This window comes from Ursus americanus, chromosome 36, assembly GCF_024610735.1.
Source record: "Ursus americanus isolate L20-20 chromosome 36, mUrsAme1.1.p, whole genome shotgun sequence".
Lineage (NCBI taxonomy): Eukaryota > Metazoa > Chordata > Mammalia > Carnivora > Ursidae > Ursus > Ursus americanus.
The window spans coordinates 7,333,655-7,353,707 of NC_142162.1; the positions used below are offsets into that span (position 1 = coordinate 7,333,655).

General features: G+C 43.9%; 2 protein-coding genes across 2 annotated transcripts in view; one reads left to right on the forward strand and one right to left on the reverse strand.

Annotated features, from left to right (window-relative positions):
* TMOD3 (tropomodulin 3) overlaps nt 1-2,217 on the forward strand; it is a 75,830-nt gene extending 73,613 nt beyond the window's left edge. The window contains exon 10 of the mRNA XM_045812038.2: nt 528-2,217. Within this exon, the coding sequence (XP_045667994.1) occupies nt 528-562 (35 nt within the window). The 3' untranslated portion in view covers nt 563-2,217. The remainder of the gene's footprint in view (nt 1-527) is intronic.
* Nucleotides 2,218-5,939: 3,722 nt separating this feature from the next.
* Nucleotides 5,940-19,878, reverse strand: LOC123801860 (RNA polymerase-associated protein LEO1-like). The gene is given in 9 exon segments (XM_087859167.1): nt 5,940-6,805; nt 11,312-11,409; nt 12,067-12,226; nt 13,140-13,275; nt 15,506-15,640; nt 16,168-16,262; nt 17,395-17,479; nt 18,552-18,697; nt 19,757-19,878. Coding segments are annotated over 9 exon segments (999 nt in total). The 5' UTR covers nt 19,838-19,878; the 3' UTR covers nt 5,940-6,742.
* Nucleotides 19,879-20,053: the final 175 nt, after the last annotated feature.

Genomic DNA, 20,053 nt, shown 5'->3' on the forward strand with positions numbered 1-20,053 from the left:
AGAAGACCCTGGAAAAAGAATTTGGAAAGCAGTAGCAAGTCACTTACCTTTAAAATGACAAAAATGTTTTTGGTATGTTCTTTCACAAACTAAGGAAATGAGTTGTGGTACCCGTCAGAGAACATGCAAATTGTTACTTTTGATGCTTTCTAATCCCATCTGTCTGAATGTGACTTCAAAATTTAACATGGTAGTTTGTAAGTCCCTGTCTTAACAGGTATCAGTGTTCTTAGTAACAAATGAGACGGGTGCAGTGACGTCAAGGTGAATGCGGGGCAGTGGTTTAGATTTCTCCTGCTCCTGTGGGTGCTCCAGTGAGCTGAGGACGCGTGGTTCACATTTCGAAGCCCCTGAGTTCTCAGCAAGTAAAGGGCAATGATGAAGGATGTGAATTTATTTTAATGGCCTTGTGAACAACAAATAGACATTTCTGTACGGCTCTAACTGGATCATACAGAAACTCGTTCCTTACGAGCAAGTTAACAAAGTAACCAGGATTTCTAACAGTTTTTTTTTTCCCCTCACAGTTCGCAAAAGACGAGTGGAGGGAGACCACCAGTAAGTCCACCAAGATCCAATCTTTGGGAGACTTGAAGAGGTCACCAAGAGCTCATGGTGGTGATGTCAGATGTAACATTTTCCTGGGTAGAAGGGAAAAGACTGGAAATTTTTTTTTTTTAACTACATGTTTCTTTTTTCTAGTTTACGTTAACAGTTTCAAACTGTAAAATCAATAGTAGGTGGTATTTTATATTTTATAACATTTCTTTCTGCTAAAATCAATTTTAATTTAGCTTTATTAAATGGTTTGTGATGACTCATGAGTTAAAAAGTACAATTATGAAAGAAGTTTAGGAAATCATTTATGTAGAATAATACGAACATTTTAAGGACCAATCTTTTTTAAGTCAAAAAGGGACATGACTGAGAGAATTGCTGTTGCACCTGTTAGGTACAAGACCTTCCTCAGAACCTTCCTTATCCCATCGCAGGAGCCCTCTCCGTGTTCTAGAATACATGAAATTGGCAAGAGTGTGCTTTCTGTTTCTATCAAGAAAGCAAAATGGCGGAATTTCACAACAGATGACTCAAAATCTGGTCCTCTGTTCAGGAGTACAAGCCCATCTCTGGGAGAGAGAAAGGGGCCTCCTGCATATTCCAGGCCACTGCGCTTGTCTGATGGACGTGAGTCAGCAACACCTAGACTTGTTTAAACAAAGTCATCAGCTTGGCCAGGTTATGTACTTTGTTTAAAACTATCGTTATGTCTAAGTTCATTATAGTTTTTTATTTTAATTGGGCATTATTAAATTTTTGTGAAAGCTCACAGTTGTTTTCTTCCCTGTGAAAGACCTAGAGCCAACTCTCGGTTATTTAAGATAAAGAGAAAAAAGGCTGTTATTAAACACGTGAAATCGAAGATAATAAATGCGCTGGAATTTGAGTCTGAGGCACGTGCAAAACGGTCACTGGAACTGAGGATTACTGTACATGAGAACCTGGCCTGGGGTGAATTAGCTGTTGCACAGTAGCGTGAGAATTTGCGCGCGCGCTGCCAGCATCGCACAGGCGGTCGTGACTCAGCGCTCGCTACGAATTGTCCGGCCAGTAAGGGAAACCGCCCTCCATGAATCCGATTTTTATTATGTTTCCTTTCTTCTTATGCTTTTTTGTCCACATTGTGTAAAAGTCATGTCTCGTGAGAGAAGTTTCGTCCTACTGCTCATGCTCACGGTATTCAAGGGAACGCTGGAACAGCGTACTGGGGTGAGCGCCACCTCCCGCCCAGGCGGAGACGGGGATCCGGCCCTGTTGCAGGGCGGCCGCTGGAGTAGATGGCAGAGCCCGCGCGGCTACAGGAGACCGGCGGGGAGGAACCGGAGTCCTCCTGGCCTCCGGAATTCAGGCCTGGCCAGATCATTTACAGGGACTAAAGGGAAGAATCCCATTTAAGAGTAGGGGACAGGTCTAAAGAAGAGTTTTTGAAATTGAATTACAAAGTGTCACTCCCTTGGCCTGGGCTGGACAGTCTGCTGAACGAGCCCGGAGCATCTTGGGTGCTCTGGTAATAAGCCTTGTCAACAGGCGAAAGCTTCCCTTGGAAGAATGGGTTGTCTTTATTTTTTCTGAGTCCGTAACCAGTGTTTTAGTGGGGCCAAAGATGGACTCTGCACCCTTCCCTTTCAGTTAGAGACCACTGATGGTTTTTTTTTTTTTCCAAGTTAACAAGTGTTTCTGTCTTTCTTTTCATGTACAACTTTGGCAGTGTACCCGATTCCAGAGACTGCTTACTCGCCGCAGGGTCGGGGGTCCACATGCAGCAAGTCTGGAAGCCCCCGTTACACTCACGGCAAGGCTTTCTGGCTTGTGCTGTTCTGTAAGTCAGTGCGTTGAGAAGCATGTGACCCCTTCTACCATAAGGTTTTTTAAAATTTAGGTAGGTGGGGCCCTACCCAGTATGCGTATCGTACGCACGGGTCATATCTTTCTCATTTGTGACTTACCGAGGTATGAAGATGTGTTTTGCTTGTACCATTCCGGTTCTGAGCTACAACAGTTCGTTATATAATTGAAGAAAACATTTTTTCATAAAAATCTTTAAAGACCATTCACCCAATTGAATCAGAAAATCAAGAATTATAAGGGAGAAAACTGATGTTTACTTTGATCTTTAAATTCTGGCACCTCTTAGCCTTTTAGTAACTCACAGTATTTCTATGTAGCTTTAAAATGCTGTACTAGGTTAGGGTTCTGAAATAGCCTTGATTTTTAAACCAAAGATTTTCCAAGGCCTTAAAACATTCCGTAGGCTAACCGATTTATGCTTACCTGGTTATCGACTCAAAGAATACTCTTTGCATTTTTAAATTGCTGTTTTTTAAAATCTTTTCATTTCCCATTTTGTAAAATTTTACATTCATATTTGAAGTTGATTTTGCAACTATGTCTACATGAAATTGTACTGAAAAAAGCAACAATAATACCAATATTAAAATGGATTTTGGTGCTATAAACTTGTAGCTTAGATCTCGAAGTCTTAAGTATAGGCGAAATACATTTCATAAGGGTGCCTGTCATTTAGAAGACCAAATAAACATTTTGTGTTGAAGAAAACCAGCAGATTGTTAGAGATTTCAAGGAGAATTATCTCACTCATTAAATTGCAAATTCCTGTTATTTGAATGAAGTAACCCACGTACTCACTTCGTGCAATAGGTGCACTCTGGAAAAGTTACATGTAAATAGAACTTTGTAAATTGTTTTTCCTTTGACAGTATCTGATGTATTTTCACTTAAAAAGGGGATTCCATGGCATAATAAAAATTATAAAAGAAAAATGTTTTGATAAAATGTTAGTCATGTTCTATTATACATTATATTTAATCCTTGCTGTCATTAAGATGGAAAGATTCACGAGGTTTCATAAAATCTGCTGGTTCTGGTTCTGTGCTCACAGGGCCTGTCCCTTGCCCTTACAGGGTCAGGCAGCACGGTCACCTCCCCGCAGACTTGAGGATGGTGAGCTCCCGGGATCCCCAGCAGCTTCCCTCCACTCTTGTAAAAAAATGCTTTTCTAATATTATTGATATAATTAACATATAACTTTGTATTAAAGGTGGACAACATGTGATTATATATATATATATATATACATATATATATATGTATGTATATATATATATATATATAGCGTGAAATTTCTACCCCCAGTTAACATCCATCATCACCTCACATGGTTTTTAAAAAAAAGTTATTTTTCCTTGCTACTCTGTTAGCAACTTTCAGATATGTAATACGGTATTAACTATAGTCGCCATGCTGTCCCCAGGATTTATTCACCTTCTAACAGGAAGTTGATAGCTTTGACCACCTTCGCCCGTGTCCTCCACTCCCCACCCCTGCCTCTGGAAACCACCCGACTATTCTCTTCCTGAGTTCAGTGTATTTAGATAGTCATATAAGTGACATCATACAGTATTTGTCTTTCTCTGGCTCACTTCACTTAGCATAATGCCTCTACGGCCACTTCACTTCTGTACCGTATTAACTGAACACAAGGCACCCACGAGAACCAAACACATGGATGAACCAGAACAACAACTCCTGTTGCCCTCGGACAAGGGTGTGAGTTCTTGGATCTAACCATTTATCGAACTGTCTTCTCTGTCAGCTCTCACTAAGCATTCATGTTTCTAGATCATTCTCACAAGACTTGCTTATCAAAGAAATGCTTCACTATTTTTACATTGAGAATATTTATAAGCAAAGATTTTTTATATTTTTATGTCATTTTAATTTGGTCATTCTTCTATTCTGCATTAGAATTCAGCTCCATAAGTCTGACAAATATTACTGATATTAAATATACTGATAAATTATTAAACTTGATTCATAATAGTGAAGTTTCTTTTGAAGACTATTGTACTATAGGCTTTTAGAACTTAACACATTATACTGAAATAATTTCAGTAAAGTTTATCAAATATTCTGTAGACTTGAACTTTTTGAAATATCCCTTTAGTTCTTATGTTCTAAACTTTCTCACAAACCCCTTCAGGAACAAGTTTATTTCCGGTAGTTATTCTATCCCAGTCCAGTCTATTACATTCAGCCATATAAAACTGTCAATACTTAACCATTTTAACTCCTAAAAATAGTAATTTCATATGGCTGAAATACCGTCGGTACTAGGTCTGGTCTGGCCATAAAAGTGAGTTGACAAATTTGACGAAACAGAGTCAATCCTACTAATTAATAAACTAGAGATAATTTTTACAGCAAAGCAAAAACATCTCTTACCGGTCACCCAAAGCCACCAAGCAGAAGAGAAAATCCATGAAATGGGTTCTAATGGGTTTGAGGAATCTTTTAGGGACAAGCGCCAAATAATTTAAAAATTTCAGAGTTCGGAAATGTAGGGGAATGAAGACCTTCCCGTTGCATCTTTACTGTTAGCTGGCCTTCCAGGGATGGCTGTCGGGCTTACTTTCTCCTGCAGGAGGTCTGGAGGCCCGTCCTCTTTGGAAGTAAGGAGGCCCCGGCGCTTGGACTATCAGGCAGCTCCAGCTCCTGTGAGTCTGAGTGGCCCTGGGGAGACAGTGTCCTCGTGCCCAGCACAGTGGCCCCTGCTCTTTCAGGGACCATGATGAGGGTGGCCGACCATATGTGGGTCCAAAATCACCAAACATCTTTTATCCTTCAAATGTGAAGCTTTCCAGGGCGCCTGGATGGCTCTTTCGGTTAAGTGTCTGCCTTTGGCTCAGGTCATGATCCCTGGGTCCTGGGATCAAGCCCCATGCTGGGCTCCTTGCTCAGTGGGGAGCCTGCTTCTCCCTCGCATTCTGCCTGCTGCTCCCCCTACTTGTGCCCCTCTCTGCCAAATAAATGAATAAAATCTTTTTTTAAATGCTTATTTTTTTTACTTGGGAGGAAAAAGCTTTGGATAGAAGTCTTTTTTAAAATATTTTTTAAAAGATTTTATTATAGAGAGCCCGTGAGTGGAAGGGAGGGGCAGAGGGAGAGAGAGTCACAAGCAGATTCTGTGCTGAGGGCAGAGCCCAGTGCTGGACTCGACCCCGTTACCCTGAGATCGTGACCTGAGCCAAAGGCAGAGGCTTCACCAACTGAGCCACCCAGGCGTCTCTGGATAGTCTTAGACTTCTTTAAACCTCAGCTTCCAAGTCTGTAAAATGGGGATAACAGCACCTGCCTTTCAAGTCGTTCTGAGGATTAGAACTGGTAGGGCCTTGGGGCGCCTGGGTAGCGCAGTGGTTAAGAGTCTGCCTTCGGCTCAGGGCGTGATCCTGGCGTTCCGGGATCGAGTCTCACATCAGGCTCCTCCGCTGGGAGCCTGCTTCTTCCTCTCCCACTTGTGTTCCCTCTCTCGCTGGCTGTCTCTCTGTCACATAAATAAATAAAATCTTTAAAAAAAAAAAAAAAAAAGAATTGGTAGGGCCAGTACGGCACGTGGCAGAGCACCCCGTGTCCAGGGAGCCTTCCCGTGCTGTGCCTGCTCTGACGAGACCACAGGGCCATGCGGTCAACGGGAGTTAGTGCCATGCCCATGGAAATAAATAACAAAGCGCAGAAGGGCTGCAGACCCAGCCAGGCAGGAGAGAAGGATATCCCCGAAGAAGCAATACCTGACCTGAACGAAGCCCACGTCTGGCCCAGCCAGGAGCAAGAGGTGGGGCAGAGCAGCCAAAACGCACAAAAACCTAAGACCTAGAACAGTTACCAAAATAAGCTGCCCGTTAGGGAAAAATGGATTTTCTGAAGTCGCAGACTTGCTGCTAAACATTTTTTATTCACAACTAGGATTATGCAAAAGCCACTCCATTTCAATCAAAACAAGTCATGTCACCATTGCCTTAAAACAAACTGTTGAAAACAATATACAGTTGACTCTTGAATAACGGGGTTAGGAGCGCCAACTCCCTGCACAGTCGAAAATCCAAGTATAACTGTTGCCTCCCCAGAAACTTAACTACTAATAGCTTACTGCTGACCAGAAGCCTTAGTGATAACAGTTAATACATATTTTGCTTATTAAATGTATTATATATTCTTAAAGTAAGCTAGAGAAAATTTATTAAGAAAACCATAAGGAGGAGAAAATACATTTACAGCCCTGTACCATATTTATCAAAAAAAAAAAAAAAAAAAAAGCTGTAAGTGGACCCATGCAGTTCAAACCTGTGTTCCTCAAGGGTCCGTACAATGCATACAGTGAGGGCACATTTCATACTTCAGTCATTTTCTTCCTCTTCACCCACTGCTTTCCTCTTTCCGGAGGCCTCACCTCCTGAACAGATACAAGAGATAAGATGTAAAATTCAATATCAAACATTTTCAAGAAATTTTGTCTACAATTGTTCTGAGCTGTCCTCAACAAACACTAGCAAACCTAATCCAACAATGTATTTTTTTAAAAAAATCATTCACCAACTGATCAAGTGGAATTTATTCCTGGGTTGTGAGGGTGGTTCAGTATTTGCAAGTCACGGGGCGCCTGAGTGGCTCAGTCATTAAGCGTCCGCCTTCAGCCCAGGGCGTGATCCCACGGTCCTGGGATCGAGCCCCGCATCAGGCTCCCTGCTCTGCTGGGAGCCTGCTTCTTCCTCTCCCACTCCCCCTGCTTGCGTTCCCTCTCTTGCTAGCTGGCTGTCAGGTACATAAATAAAATATTTAAAAAAAAAATTTTTTTTTGCAAGTCAATCAATGTGATAGATCACATCAGTAAGAGAAAGAACAATTATGATTTTTTCACTAGACGCAGAAAAAGCATTTGACAAAGTACAACATCCATTCATGATAAAAACCAACAATAAGTTTAGAGGGAACGTACCTCAAGGTAATAAAGGCTGCCTGTGAAAAACTCACAGCTAACATCATCAGCCTCCATGCAGAAAAACTCAGAGCTTTTCCCGTAAGGTCAGGAATAAGACAAGGATATCTACTCTCACCACTTTTATTCAACATAGTAGGGGAAGTCCTAGCCACAGCAGTCAGACAACAAAGAGAGAGAAAAGGCATTCAAATCAGTGAGGACGGAGTATTAATTTTCACTGTTTGCAGATAACGTGACACTGTATATAGAAAGCCCAAGACTCCACCAAAAACCTGCTAGAACTGATAACACAAATTCAGTAAAGTCACAGGATCCAAAACCAATATACAGAAATCCGTTGTATTTCGATCCACCGATGATGCAGCGGAAAGAGAAATTAAGACAACAACCTCATTTACAATTGTACCCAAAATAAGATACCTAGGAATAAACCCAGCCAAAGTGGTGAAAAACTCTGAACTCTGAAAACGATAAAATATTGAAGAAAGAAAGCCATTCCATGTGCATGGACTGGAAGAACAAGTATTATTAAAATGTGTATACTCAAAGCATTTTACACCTTTAATGCAATCCTTATCAAAATACCAACAGCATTTTTCACAGAAGTAGAATAAACCTAAAATTTGTGTGGACCACCAAAGACCCTGAACCAAAACAATCCTGAACAAGAAAAGCAAAGCTGGAGGCATCACAATTCTGGACTTCAAGTTATATCACAAAACTGTAGTCATCAAAACATTAGGCTACTGGCACAAAATCAGACACATAGATCAACAGAAAAGAACAGAAAACCCAGAAATAAACCCATGAGTATATGGTCAAGTCCCCTTCAACCAAGCAGGAAAGAATATGCAATGGGAAAAAGACAGTGTCTTCAACAAGTGGTGTTGGGGAAACTGGACAGCTACATGCAGAAGAATCAGACTGGACCACTTCCTTACACCATATACAAAAATCAATTCAAAATGGATGAGAAACCTAAATATGAGACCTGAAACCATAAAAATTCTAGAAGCAAGCACAGGCAGCAATTTTTTTTCCTAGCTGGGTCCCCTGAGGCAAGGGAAACAAAAGCAAAAATAAACTATTGGGACGTCATCAAAATAAAAAGCTTCTGCACAGCAAAGGAAAAACAAAACTAAAAGGCAACCTAGTAAATGGGAGAAGATATCTGCAAATGACACATCTGATAAAGGGTCAGTCTCCAAAATCTATAAAGAACTCATACAACTCGGCATCTAAAAACCAAATAATCCAATTTAAAAATGGGCAGAAGATATGAACAGGCACTTCTCCAAAGAAGACATCCAGGCGGCCAACAGACACATGAAAACATGCTCATTAGCACTCGTCACCAGGGAAATGCAAATTAAATTACAAAGAGCTATCACCGCATACCTGTCAGAATGGCTAAAATCAAAAACACAAGAAACAACAAGTGTTGGTGAGGATGTGGAGAAAAAGGAGCCCTCCCCTTGCACTGTTGGTGAGAATGCAAACTGGTGCAGCCACACTAGAAAACACGATGGAGGTTCCCAAAAAGTTAAAAATAGAACTACCCTATGATCCAGCAATCGCCCTAGTGGGTATTTACCTGAAGAATACAAAAACACTAATTCAAAGGGACACATGCATCCTGATGTTAATAGCAGCATTATCAAGAGCCAAATTATGGAAATAGCCCAAGTGTCCATCGCTAGATGAATGGATAAAGAAGATGTGGTGTGGGGCGCCTAGGTGGCTCAGTCGTTAAGCGTCTGCCTTCAGCTCAGGGCGTGATCCCGGCGTTCTGGGATCGAGCCCCACATCAGGCTCCTCCGCTGGGAGCCTGCTTCTTCCTCTCCCACTCCCCCTGCTTGTGTTCCCTCTCTCACTGGCTGTCTGTCAAATAAATAAATAAAATCTTAAAAAAAAAAAAAGATGTGGTGTGTATATATAATGGAATATTACTCAGCTGTAAAAATGAATGAAATCCTGCCATTTGTACTGACGTGGATGGAGCTGGAGAATAAAATGCTAAGTGAAATAACTCAGAGTAAGACAAGTACCTTATGATTTCATTCATGTAAAATGTCAGAAACAAAAAATGAACAAAGGGAGAAAAATAGACAAACCAAGGAACAGACTCTTAACTATAGAGAACAAGCGATGGTTACCAGAGGGGAGAGGGGCTGGGGGTACGGGTGACAGGTGATGGGGATGAAGGAGGGCACTTGCTGTGATGGGCACCGAGTGCTGCATGGAAGTTTGAATCACTATATTGTACACCTGAAACTAATACAACACTGGGTGTTAACTAACTGGAATTAAAACCTTTAAAAAAATAAAGTTCTGAGCTGATGGGGGAGCCAGCCCTTCACATTAGAAGGTCACCCCCCCCCCCGGGGCGCCTGGGTGGCACAGCGGTTAAGCGTCTGCCTTCGGCTCAGGGCGTGATCCAGGCGTTATGGGATCGAGCCCCACATCAGGCTCCTCTGCTATGAGCCTGCTTCTTCCTCTCCCACTCCCCCTGCTTGTGTTCCCTCTCTCGCTGGCTGTCTCTCTCTCTGTTGAATAAATAAATAAAATCTTAAAAAAAAAAAAAAAAAGGCCACCCCCCCGCAGCAACCCATGTCCACAGACACTGTCTCTAGCTGCTCAGGCCCCACAAACCTGGGCTTCCCCTGGGCAGCGGTCAGCGCAGGAGGGACACTTCCTCCTCCCTCTATACTGACATTCCAATCATATGACTTCCCCTGCTTCATTATTTCACTTTTTCTATCTAAAATTCAGTATTTTAAAATCTGTGGGTTTTTAAAAAAGACTTCTTGCATTTTATGTACTTTCTCAGTATACTTGTAAAGTTTTATTTTTTTTAAAGATTTTATTTAGGGCACCTGGGTGGCTGAGTTGGTGAAGCGTCTGCCTTCGGCTCAGGTCATGATCTCAGGGTCCTGGGATCGAGTCCCCCATCAGGCTCCCTGCTCAGCGGGGACCCTGCTTCTCCCTCTCCCTCTACCCACCCCCTGCTGTTCTCTCTCTTGCTCTAATAAAAAAAAATCCTTAACATAAATAAATATTTTATTTTATTTATTTTAGAAAGAAAGAGAGCAAGCAAGCAGTGGGGAGGGGCAGAGGGAGCGGGAGAGAGAATCTTAAGCAGACTCCACACTGAGTGTGAAGCCCGACTCAGGGTTCAGTCTCACAACCCTGAGATGACGAACTGAGCTGAAATCAAGAGTCAGATGTTCAACCAGCTGAGCCACCCAGGCGCCCCTGAAGTTTTAAATATATATTTTTATATGAAAAATGAATGCCTCCCTTAGGTGACTAGTGCTTAACTGACATGCTTAACATTTCTGTTACTGTGACGTTTACTCCGATTTGTGACTCCAAACCCAGAGTAAAGCATGTTAAACATTCAGAAAACAGTGAATCAAGTAAATGGTGTGTGGGCAATAATATAGTGATTCCCTGTGTATTTTAAGACTTAAAATTTATTTGCACTTAGGACATCATAAGTAGAAAAGAAAATAATTAAAGGGAAAGTATTTTAATAATGTGAACATGGAATAACCCTCAATTACTATTACACCCAAACAATAAAGACGCCTGTTGACCACGAGGACCACGGCACCCCCCTTGCTCTACCACACTGAATTACTGTCGAGCATGGTGGTGCCTCAGAGCCCGGCACGTTTTCTCACAGGCCCTTCCATCCCCCTAGGACGCCCACCAGGCCCGTGTGTCCTGCAAGCTAACACTGTCTTCCACACCCAGTGAGAGGTCTCCTCCGAGCAGCCTTCCAACACCCGCCTGAGCACAGGGGTCAGACCCTCCTCCGGCCGCTCCTCGTCCTGTCACTGCGTTGACCTCACTGACTTTCAGTGAGGCCCACAGACACCGGTGTGTGCTCCTGGGCTGGGAGCCACTCTTCATTCCAGGAGAGGACTCCTGGGTTCAGGACAAACGTGGTTCTACCTCAGCACTGGTCGGCTTCCTTGGTCTCAGTAATCTTTAAGCCTTTTCTTCTTCTGATCCTTCATCGCTGTCTGAAGGATAGATTCTGGCTCGTTCCTCTGAAAGCAAAGGAACTTCAGACATGGGACTGACCCTCAAAGATGAAGACCTGTTTGTTCCCGAGTTTTTCTCCTGAATGTTGTTGCTTCCCACTGTACATTTTTTCTTGAAGAGCCAACATTTTTTTAAATGATTTTTTTAAATTTATTTGAGAGGGAGGAGGAGAGGGAGAAGTAGACTCCCTGCTGAGCAGAGAGCCCGACGTGGGACTCGATCCCAGGACCCTGAGATCATGACCTGAGCCGAAGGCAGACGCTTAACTGAGCCGCCCAGGCGCCCCAACATTTTTAAAGTTTTGATGAGAAGGTATGTATAACTTTCAGACCTGCTGAAATGACTTCAGTTTGGGAGGTTTTGTTCTGAGGAAGTCATCACTTTTAAACACCCAAGAGTTTTATGCACACATTAAAAACTACAAAGTTTAAATACTGGGTCAATTACACAAGAGGCAAGCTGCTCATTACACATTTTCCCCCATAAGGACATACATTATTTAATTGATTTGATTTTGAGGGTACCTTATTTTCCCAGCTAAGCTTTTCTGTGGGGAAAATGCCCCTAACAAAAATAGTAAAAATAAAAGGCCTTTGTACTATTGTCCTAAGTAAATCACAGCAGGACAAGGGAGTAAAAGCCCATCAGCCTGCCCAGCTCACCTTGGAACTCTCCTTGGTAATGGCTTTTAATGGCTTCGGCGCCCTCCTCCTCCTCATGGACACTGTTGGGTTCCTGGTAGGGGACACTCAGCCCCTGCTGGTTCTGCTTCTCCCACAGATGGATTGTCTCATGACTAGAAGCCCTCAAACGTTCTTCTTTCTGTAAAGAAGCAAATCAACTTTTTTACTGAAAAAATGAACTATCTTTGTATCCACTTAAACCACTTGAAGTGTCTTGAAGACAATTTCTTGTCTTCAGAGAACAGCTCTCTCCCTTCCATACCTGTCACCACACACAGCGGTCACCTTGTGTAGTTTCGTTCGAAGGTGTGAAGGCAACACGGGGTGAAGAGGCAGAAGGCTCCCTCGCACTGACGGCCCGATCAGAACTGGCTCACACGTGGCCTTGGGAGCCACAGCGTGCCCCGTGCTGCCAGCCACTCAGAGCCCAGACAGCAGCAGCCAGCCTGAGGGCACCTCGGCCAGGCCCAGTGGACACGTGAGGGAGGCTGTCTCTGCTAAGCCCTGAGACAGACACCCGGCTTGCTCGGGCTCCACCAAACTACGACGGGGCCCAGAGAGTCCTGTCTGGGCCCCTCACCCCAGAGAGCTTCCCCATGGCCCTGATGACAGAGGAGGTGGCGCTGGTAGGGGAGGCTCCCTGAGCCCCAAAGCAGACCATTCACACCCTTCCTCCGCCTGGCAATCCACACACTGGTGTTCACGAGGCAGAGCTCATGTCGACTGAGTCGGGAATGTCTTTTTGACCTTCTAGCATTTCCTATCCGGCTAACAAAGTTTTATGATCTCTGTCGAAGGTTACATTTTCTAAATTATCAGATTTCCCCTGAAGTCTCATAAACTGAAGAGAGAGCACGTGAGTGTGTGGTTTGCTGTATCGCACCAGGAGCCACTGACATTACTACGGTTCACCACAGGCTCGGGTGTAAGCTGGCTCCCTGATAACGACAAGAAATAAGATGGTTGTGGCAATACAAAATTGTGAAGTAGTATTCTGGGAAGTACAGCTCTTAATGCCCCCAAAATGCCAGGATAAAGCTTAGCCAACATACCTTCATCATTTCCGTGCGCTGGCATTCAGGATCACGACCGGCCATTGGTAAGATCCTAATCCTCTGGGTCTTTGCGCATCTCTTATCCAGTGGCAGGGTCATCTTTCTGTGTGTGGCACAGTCTGTCGAGTGAGGTCTGCTGGGGACAGACAAGAACACTGAGAGGCGATTATACAAGGGCACAGACAGGTGTGGACAGTGACCACTTCCCCTTCGGCAGATGAGGGAGGCCGGGCCGCGGGTCCTGGCGCTCTGAGGCGTCCTCATTCTCTCCTCCCTCCGTCCGTCCCTTCTCCAGGGAAAGCTGATGGGGGGAAGGGCAAGTGGAAGAAGGAGGAGAGCAGGCAGCAAGGTCAAGGGCTTTTCCAAACCCCCCCCCCCATGACAATCAGAGAGAAAAGAAGGGTATGAAATCTCAGTTCCACGAGGGTGGTGCAGAGGCCAAAAGTCAAAATTCGATTCGAGAACTAGAGAGGCGTCCCTCCATCTGAATACGATTAGAAGGAAGGTCAAAGCAAGGAGGCCTCAGGACAGCGCAGGACAGTAGCAGCTGGACTAGGAGTCCCTGGCGCAGAAACTAGTACAGCCCTGACGAGAGGGAGACAGGTTTTTAGTGCTTGGGAAAGAAGAAAGGGAGAGTCCCTGAGGCTGGAGAGAGATGGGACGTAAGGCGTGTGGAACACGGAGCACAAGGGGAAAAAGCACGCTGTAGAATCGTTCGTCTCTTGCGACACCATTCGAAGGAGCTCAGTAAGAGGCTGGATTTGAGCAACATTTATTATGCCAGGTCTCTGCCTTGCGTGACGTCTTATGTGTTATTTGACTTAACTGATGTCCTGTGAAGTAGATATAATCTCTACTTTATAGATAAGGAAACTAAAATATTAGTGAGAGTGAGGGGCGCCTGGGTGGCTCAGTCAGTTAAGCGTCCGACTCTTGGATTTCAGCTCACGTCATGATCTCAGGGTTATGAGATCGAACCCTGTGTTGAGCTCTGTTCTGAGTGTGGGGCCTGCTTAAGATTCTCTCTCTCCCGGGGCGCCTGGGTGGCAGAGCGGTTGAGCGTCTGCCTTCGGCTCAGGGCGTGATCCCGGCGTTATGGGATCGAGTCCCACATCAGGCTCCTCCGCTATGAGCCTGCTTCTTCCTCTCCCACTCCCCCTGCTTGTGTTCCCTCTCTCGCTGGCTGTCTGTCAAATAAATAAATAAAATCTTTAAAAAAAAAAAAAAGATTCTCTCTCCCTCTCCCTCTGCACCTCCCCCCAAGTCACACTCTCTCTCTAAAAAAATAAATAAAAAATAAAAGTTAGTGAGATTGAGAATCTTCTTCAAGCTTACACAGAAGTGAGACACCACCTCAAAGCCGTCTAGCCTTAGAAAGGGGTAACAGATTAAAGGGTAATTTACATACTATAAAATTCACTCATTTTAATATACAACTAAACAATTTTTTTAAATTATAAAGTTGTTGGGTGCCTGGGTGGCTCATTCAGTTAAGTGTCTGCCTTCAGCTATGGTCATGATCTCAGGGTCCTGGGATCGAGCCCCACATCGGGCTCCCTGCTCAGCGGGGTGTCTGCTTCTCCCTCTCCCTCTGCTCATGCTCTTTCTCTCTCTCAAATAAATAAATCTTTAAAAAAAAATTATAAAGTTGTGTGACCATTATTACAACCTGAATTTATTTATTTATTCATTTATTCATTTATTTATTTATAAGGATTCTGTAATCTTTATAAATTGAGCCACCCAGGTGCCCCTACACTCTGATTTTAGAACATTTCCATGACCTCAAAAAGAAAGCTTGTGCACACAGTTAGTCTGTTAAGGGCCCCACTTCGAGGAGAGCCGCATGAAGGACAGAAGCACTGTGTCCTCAGCGGGCAGGTGTGTGGAGGAGGGAGTGAGTAGCGTCCAGAGAAGAGGGTGCAGCCTGGATATGGAACACCGCCCGCGTGTGGTCAGGCCGCAGCCCCTCTCATCATCCAGCCCTTTCCTCCTCTGCACACGCCAACAACGCGCTCGTGATCGGCCAGCCTCCCAGCTAAATGCCACTGAAGGGAAAGGACACGGGCCAACTGAGTGGCAAAGACCCATCTTCTAGGCCTACCAGGTGCACTGACCAATGTGAATTCACTCGCTGGTCGTCTGGTTTACACAGTGGTCTCCTGTTGGTTTTGACAGCAAGTACTGGCTCCCTGAGAAACAGCGATTTGTAGTAAAAGTGGAAAACGAGCTTGGGAACCAGACCATGTCCCTGGCGAGCTGCACCTTGAAATCACGTCAATCGGGGCTGAGTCAGGCTTTCTGCCAACTCCGCCCTGCCGCTCTTTCACTACCAGTAGCAACATGCCGGCGTGAACAGTTACCTAAAGGTGAGTCTGGATTTAAAGACGGCCTGTCCCTGTAGACCAGTGTCTTCTCGGACGAACAGGTGGCTGTGACTGCCCTGCATCGGGGCTTTGTAGACATCAAACACTTCACTGCCTAGATGCAGGGAAAGGCTGTAACGAGAAACCATTCAGTACTGCGGTGGACACCGAACAAATCCTACAGTTCCCGTTCTCCCCTGATTTTACTTAAATGCTGAGGAACCACGTACTCCATTCATGAGAAACTCAGAGGCGCTATAAATAACATATTCCCTTTTAAAGCAAAAGGTGGTAAAATTCATTCTTCCTTTAACTACGAATATAATTGTTTTGTCATTTTCCCAGTCTCGACCCCTTCATTAATAAGACAGAAACATGTTTTTCCAGCATACCGATTTCTACTGCCCATTAGTGCCTCATGTGTGTGAGCTAAGCATTAGGCTTTCCCCCCGAGAAGGCAGCTACCGTGAATCTGATCACATCCTGGGCCCACTTCTCAAGCGTCCTCCCAGAGGCCTAGATTTTGTTAATTCTCAAGTTAACAAAGAGCCCCAAATGAAAGATGAAAGATGGCCCCAAAGTAAGGTCCTGCACAGAGAACTCCGTTCCTCCCGCATCCCTCTGGGTGTTCCAGCGCCCTCTGGACATTACGGGCTCACCTCCCGTCAGACCACTTGACCACCCGAGCATTGCTTTCCTTAACTTCATTTCCTTCCTCGTCCCGGCGTTTCCTCCATCTTATCGTATTTTCTACCTGGTTCAAAACACAAAGGCATTAGAAAACCAATGTAACTAAACTGCATGTGCTTTTTTCCTCCAGTGACTTATAACCCGTGCCAAGAATTCATATGTAGTGATAAAGGAAGCTCCCAAAAGAACTAGCCCATCAGGAGACGTGGAAACCCTCCCGCTACAAATACCTACAGAGGCTGGTTAAACTGACCATTTTGTTTAAATCTTTCCTAAGCTCTAGTTCATAGCAGTGGAAGCAGAAGCTACGTACGATGCAGGATGGAGGTATTACCACACACACACACACACACACACACACACACACACACACACACGGAGCTCCAAAGAAGAGAGGATGACGCTTTGGGTCCACATGGGGTAGGCAGTTAAAATGGAGACCTCTGCTGGCAGCAAGTCCACCTGAAGGGCTACGAACCCAATGACGGAGGGACTAGTAAGCCTGGCCTAGTAAGGGAAGCTCTGGGCATTAAATTAAAAATATAAAAGAGTACACGATGAAGACATGAACAACAAATTAAAACCGGAGACTTCCACTTTGCCCTGTTTTTTAGTTCAAATGTGTCCTACCCATGTCATAGGGAACTCCAAATCACAAAGGTAGCATAAAAATCGGCTCTGCCCCCCGGCAGCAGCTCGTCCACGACCCCCAGCAAGAAGACAGCAGCCCTGCGAGAGCACCGGTGTCCTGCCGTCCCAGGCCTTCCTGAGAGGAGCCGCCTGAAGACCAGGCCTCTCTTTGTGCAGAGTCTGAGCTCCATGAAGAGCCTGAGAGGTTTCCGCCGTGGGTGGTTGCCGGGATCTAAGCAGAGGCAGCTCCACACACCTAACTACATTTATCCTCGAGGAAGTAGCTAACAATTTTCAAGAATCTGTATCGTTACTTCCACTGAACCATTACAACTTCGAGAAAAAGGTTAGAAAAGTGACGATTACAGGGATTAAAAAAAGAGTATATAACTTCTCCCCTAAAAATATTCTGAAAAGACATTTCAGTCCTCGTTCTAAAGTTGTTTATTGACTGAAGACTAAACATAAATGATCATTTCATAATCTCAAGTCTCAAATCATTACCTGTTTCACTTAACGAAAAATTTCAAAAGAAAAAGAAAAAGGAATCAAGTATAGAATGGTACCTTTAATCTTAACCTGGTTCTATCTTCTTCGTCAAGCACTTTCTCACCTTCAAATTCATCTTCATAATATTGAGGATCGAAAGGTCTAAAAATCGTTTTTTGATCTCATATTAGCCATATTTAGTAATGAATATTAATGCTTATAAAATAGTCATCTTTAAAACATACACCATGTTAAAAGTCACAGTAGACAAATGACTTCGTGTAAAATTTCAAGAATGTATGCAAATTGGTGTACTTTCTTGAAATTTGATTTTAAAACATTATTTGAAATAAAATCCAAGTGTGGCTAATAATTCAAAGTCTTGTTTGAAGAAATGTGTCTTCTAAAATATAAATAAGAATGGTCTATCTTTCTACTTTTTAAAGAAAAGTATCCTGTTCAATTACACAAGAACTATACTCATGAACTTTTATGAAAAATACCCATCAATACTATTTTGTTGTCCCAAATCACTGTCTTTTCCAGTCATAGTGGCTTTTGCACTGAACATTTATGATTTCTCTAGTAAACTTTCTCAATCTCATCTTCTGATTTTTCAGCTTTACGCTAGTGAAAACCACCTTATCAGCTATCATGTCTGTTTATTTATAAGAGCCAAAATGCTAGAAAAATCATTCACATTAAAATTCTCACACAAGGGACGCCTGGGTGGCTGAGTGAGTTCGTTAAGCATCTGCCTTCGGCTCAGGTGCTGATCCCAGAGTCCCAGGATTGAGCCTCGCCCCAGGCTCCCCACTCAGCAGGGAGTCTGCTTCTCCCTGTGACCCTCCCCCTCTCGTTTACTCTCTCTCTCTCTCTAATAAATACATAAAATCTTTAGGGACGCCTGGGTGGCTCAGTCGGGTAAACGTCTGCCTTGGGCTCAGGGTTCTGGGATCGAGTCCTGCATCAGGCTCCCTGCTCTGCCTGCAGCTCCCTCTGTCTGCTGTTCCCGCTGCTTGTGCTCTCTCTCTGACAAATAAACAAAATCTTAAAATAAAATCTTTACAAATAAAATTCTCACAGTAACCCATCAGTTTTTACCACAGCACATCCTAAATTTACTTTTCCAGAGGTATATGAGGAATCTCCAACTCATAAGAAAAAAACATTTACATTCCACGTATTTTAGTTTAATATCTTGAAAAAAAAAAACTTTAATCAGTCCTCTTACTTGGGTTCTATGCTGAGAAATTTAGGTAGTTTAACAAAGTACAATTCATTTCCTAAATCGGAGTTGATACTGGGGATTTCTACTTCCATTCTGGTTTCAGAAATCGGCTCTTCCTCCTGGTGGTCCTGAGGCACTCCAAGTTCATCCTAAGAGAGGAGTCAGGATGTGAGAGTTCGAAGTGAAATGAAAAATGCTCTAGCCCTTCTAGAGTACTAGGAGATTCAGGTGTGACTGAAAATAAATTCACACACCACTTTAGGAACAAAACAGTCAGCAACCCCTCCAGCCCTCTCCCTAAAATTTCATCCTCTCCCCCAAAAATACCACTATGGGAAACAAGATCTGTTGGCCTGCATTACCAGAAAAAATATCTATTCTGTCAACATATCTGGTTTCATAAGACATTTTTAAATGACAGAACTGTGAAAATGTGCAACCCCTCAGTACTAAGTAACTTAAAATCAGAGAAGAAAGTCGAACAGCACATGCTTTCTGGCACAGGTTTGCGTTAAGGAAAACTTCAATCAGGGATGCCTGGGTGGCTAGGTCAGTCAGTCAGCTAAGCTCCTGCCTTCAGCTCAGGTCGTGACCCAGTCCCGCATCTGGCTCCTTGCTCAGTGGGGAGCTTGCTTCTCCCGCTGCCTGCCCCTCCCCCTGCTCGTGTTCTCTCTCTCTCTGTCTTTGACAAATAAATAAATAAAATCTTAAAAAAAAAAAAAAGGAAAAAAAAACTGAAATCAATGGGCATCTGGTTTAAATCAATGGGCATCTGGGTGGCTCAGTCGGTTAAGCGCCTGCCTTTGGCTCAGGTCATGACCCCAGGGTCCTGGGATTGAGCCCGCATCGGGCTCCCTGCTCAGTGGGGAGTCTGCTTCTCCCTCTCCTCCCTGTTGATGCTCTATCTCTGTGTCTCTCTCTCTCAAATAAATAAAATCTTAAAAAAAAAAAGAAAGAAAAACTTACAGGTTTTCAAATTATGAGTTCTCACAGTTTAGCCCCTAAAGTATGGCACTGACCTCATTCTGAGCAGTTCCGTCTGTGCCCTCAAATATCCGCAATTCCCAACATAGCTGAGAAAGTCACCCATTCCTCAGATGTTTCAGACCGCTGCTCAATTGTCGATGTCCTCTCTCCACAGGAGTCAGACCCTTCAGCCTTTGAAACTTTCTTTGACCAATAGGACCTGTTGAGGTGATTGTACTTACAGCAGGCTGCCCTGGGATAGTTTGTTCGCTGTCTCCATCGCTCTCTGAAGAGATGTCATCTATGTCTCCAAACAGATCCATGGTCCCACTGTGACCCTCAATGCTGGGAGAAAATGACAGTATTAATTTCTCTCATTGAGGTTCTTCACACAGTTCTTAGCCCATCTCTTCAACATTTTCCCAAGATTCAGAAACCAAATCTCCCCTAAGCCAACCTGGAACCGGCTCCCTGAGCCCAGCCCCCAGAAGCCTGACAAGTATCTGTGGAGCAGGAAGGTGGCTAAGTTGGTTGGTAGA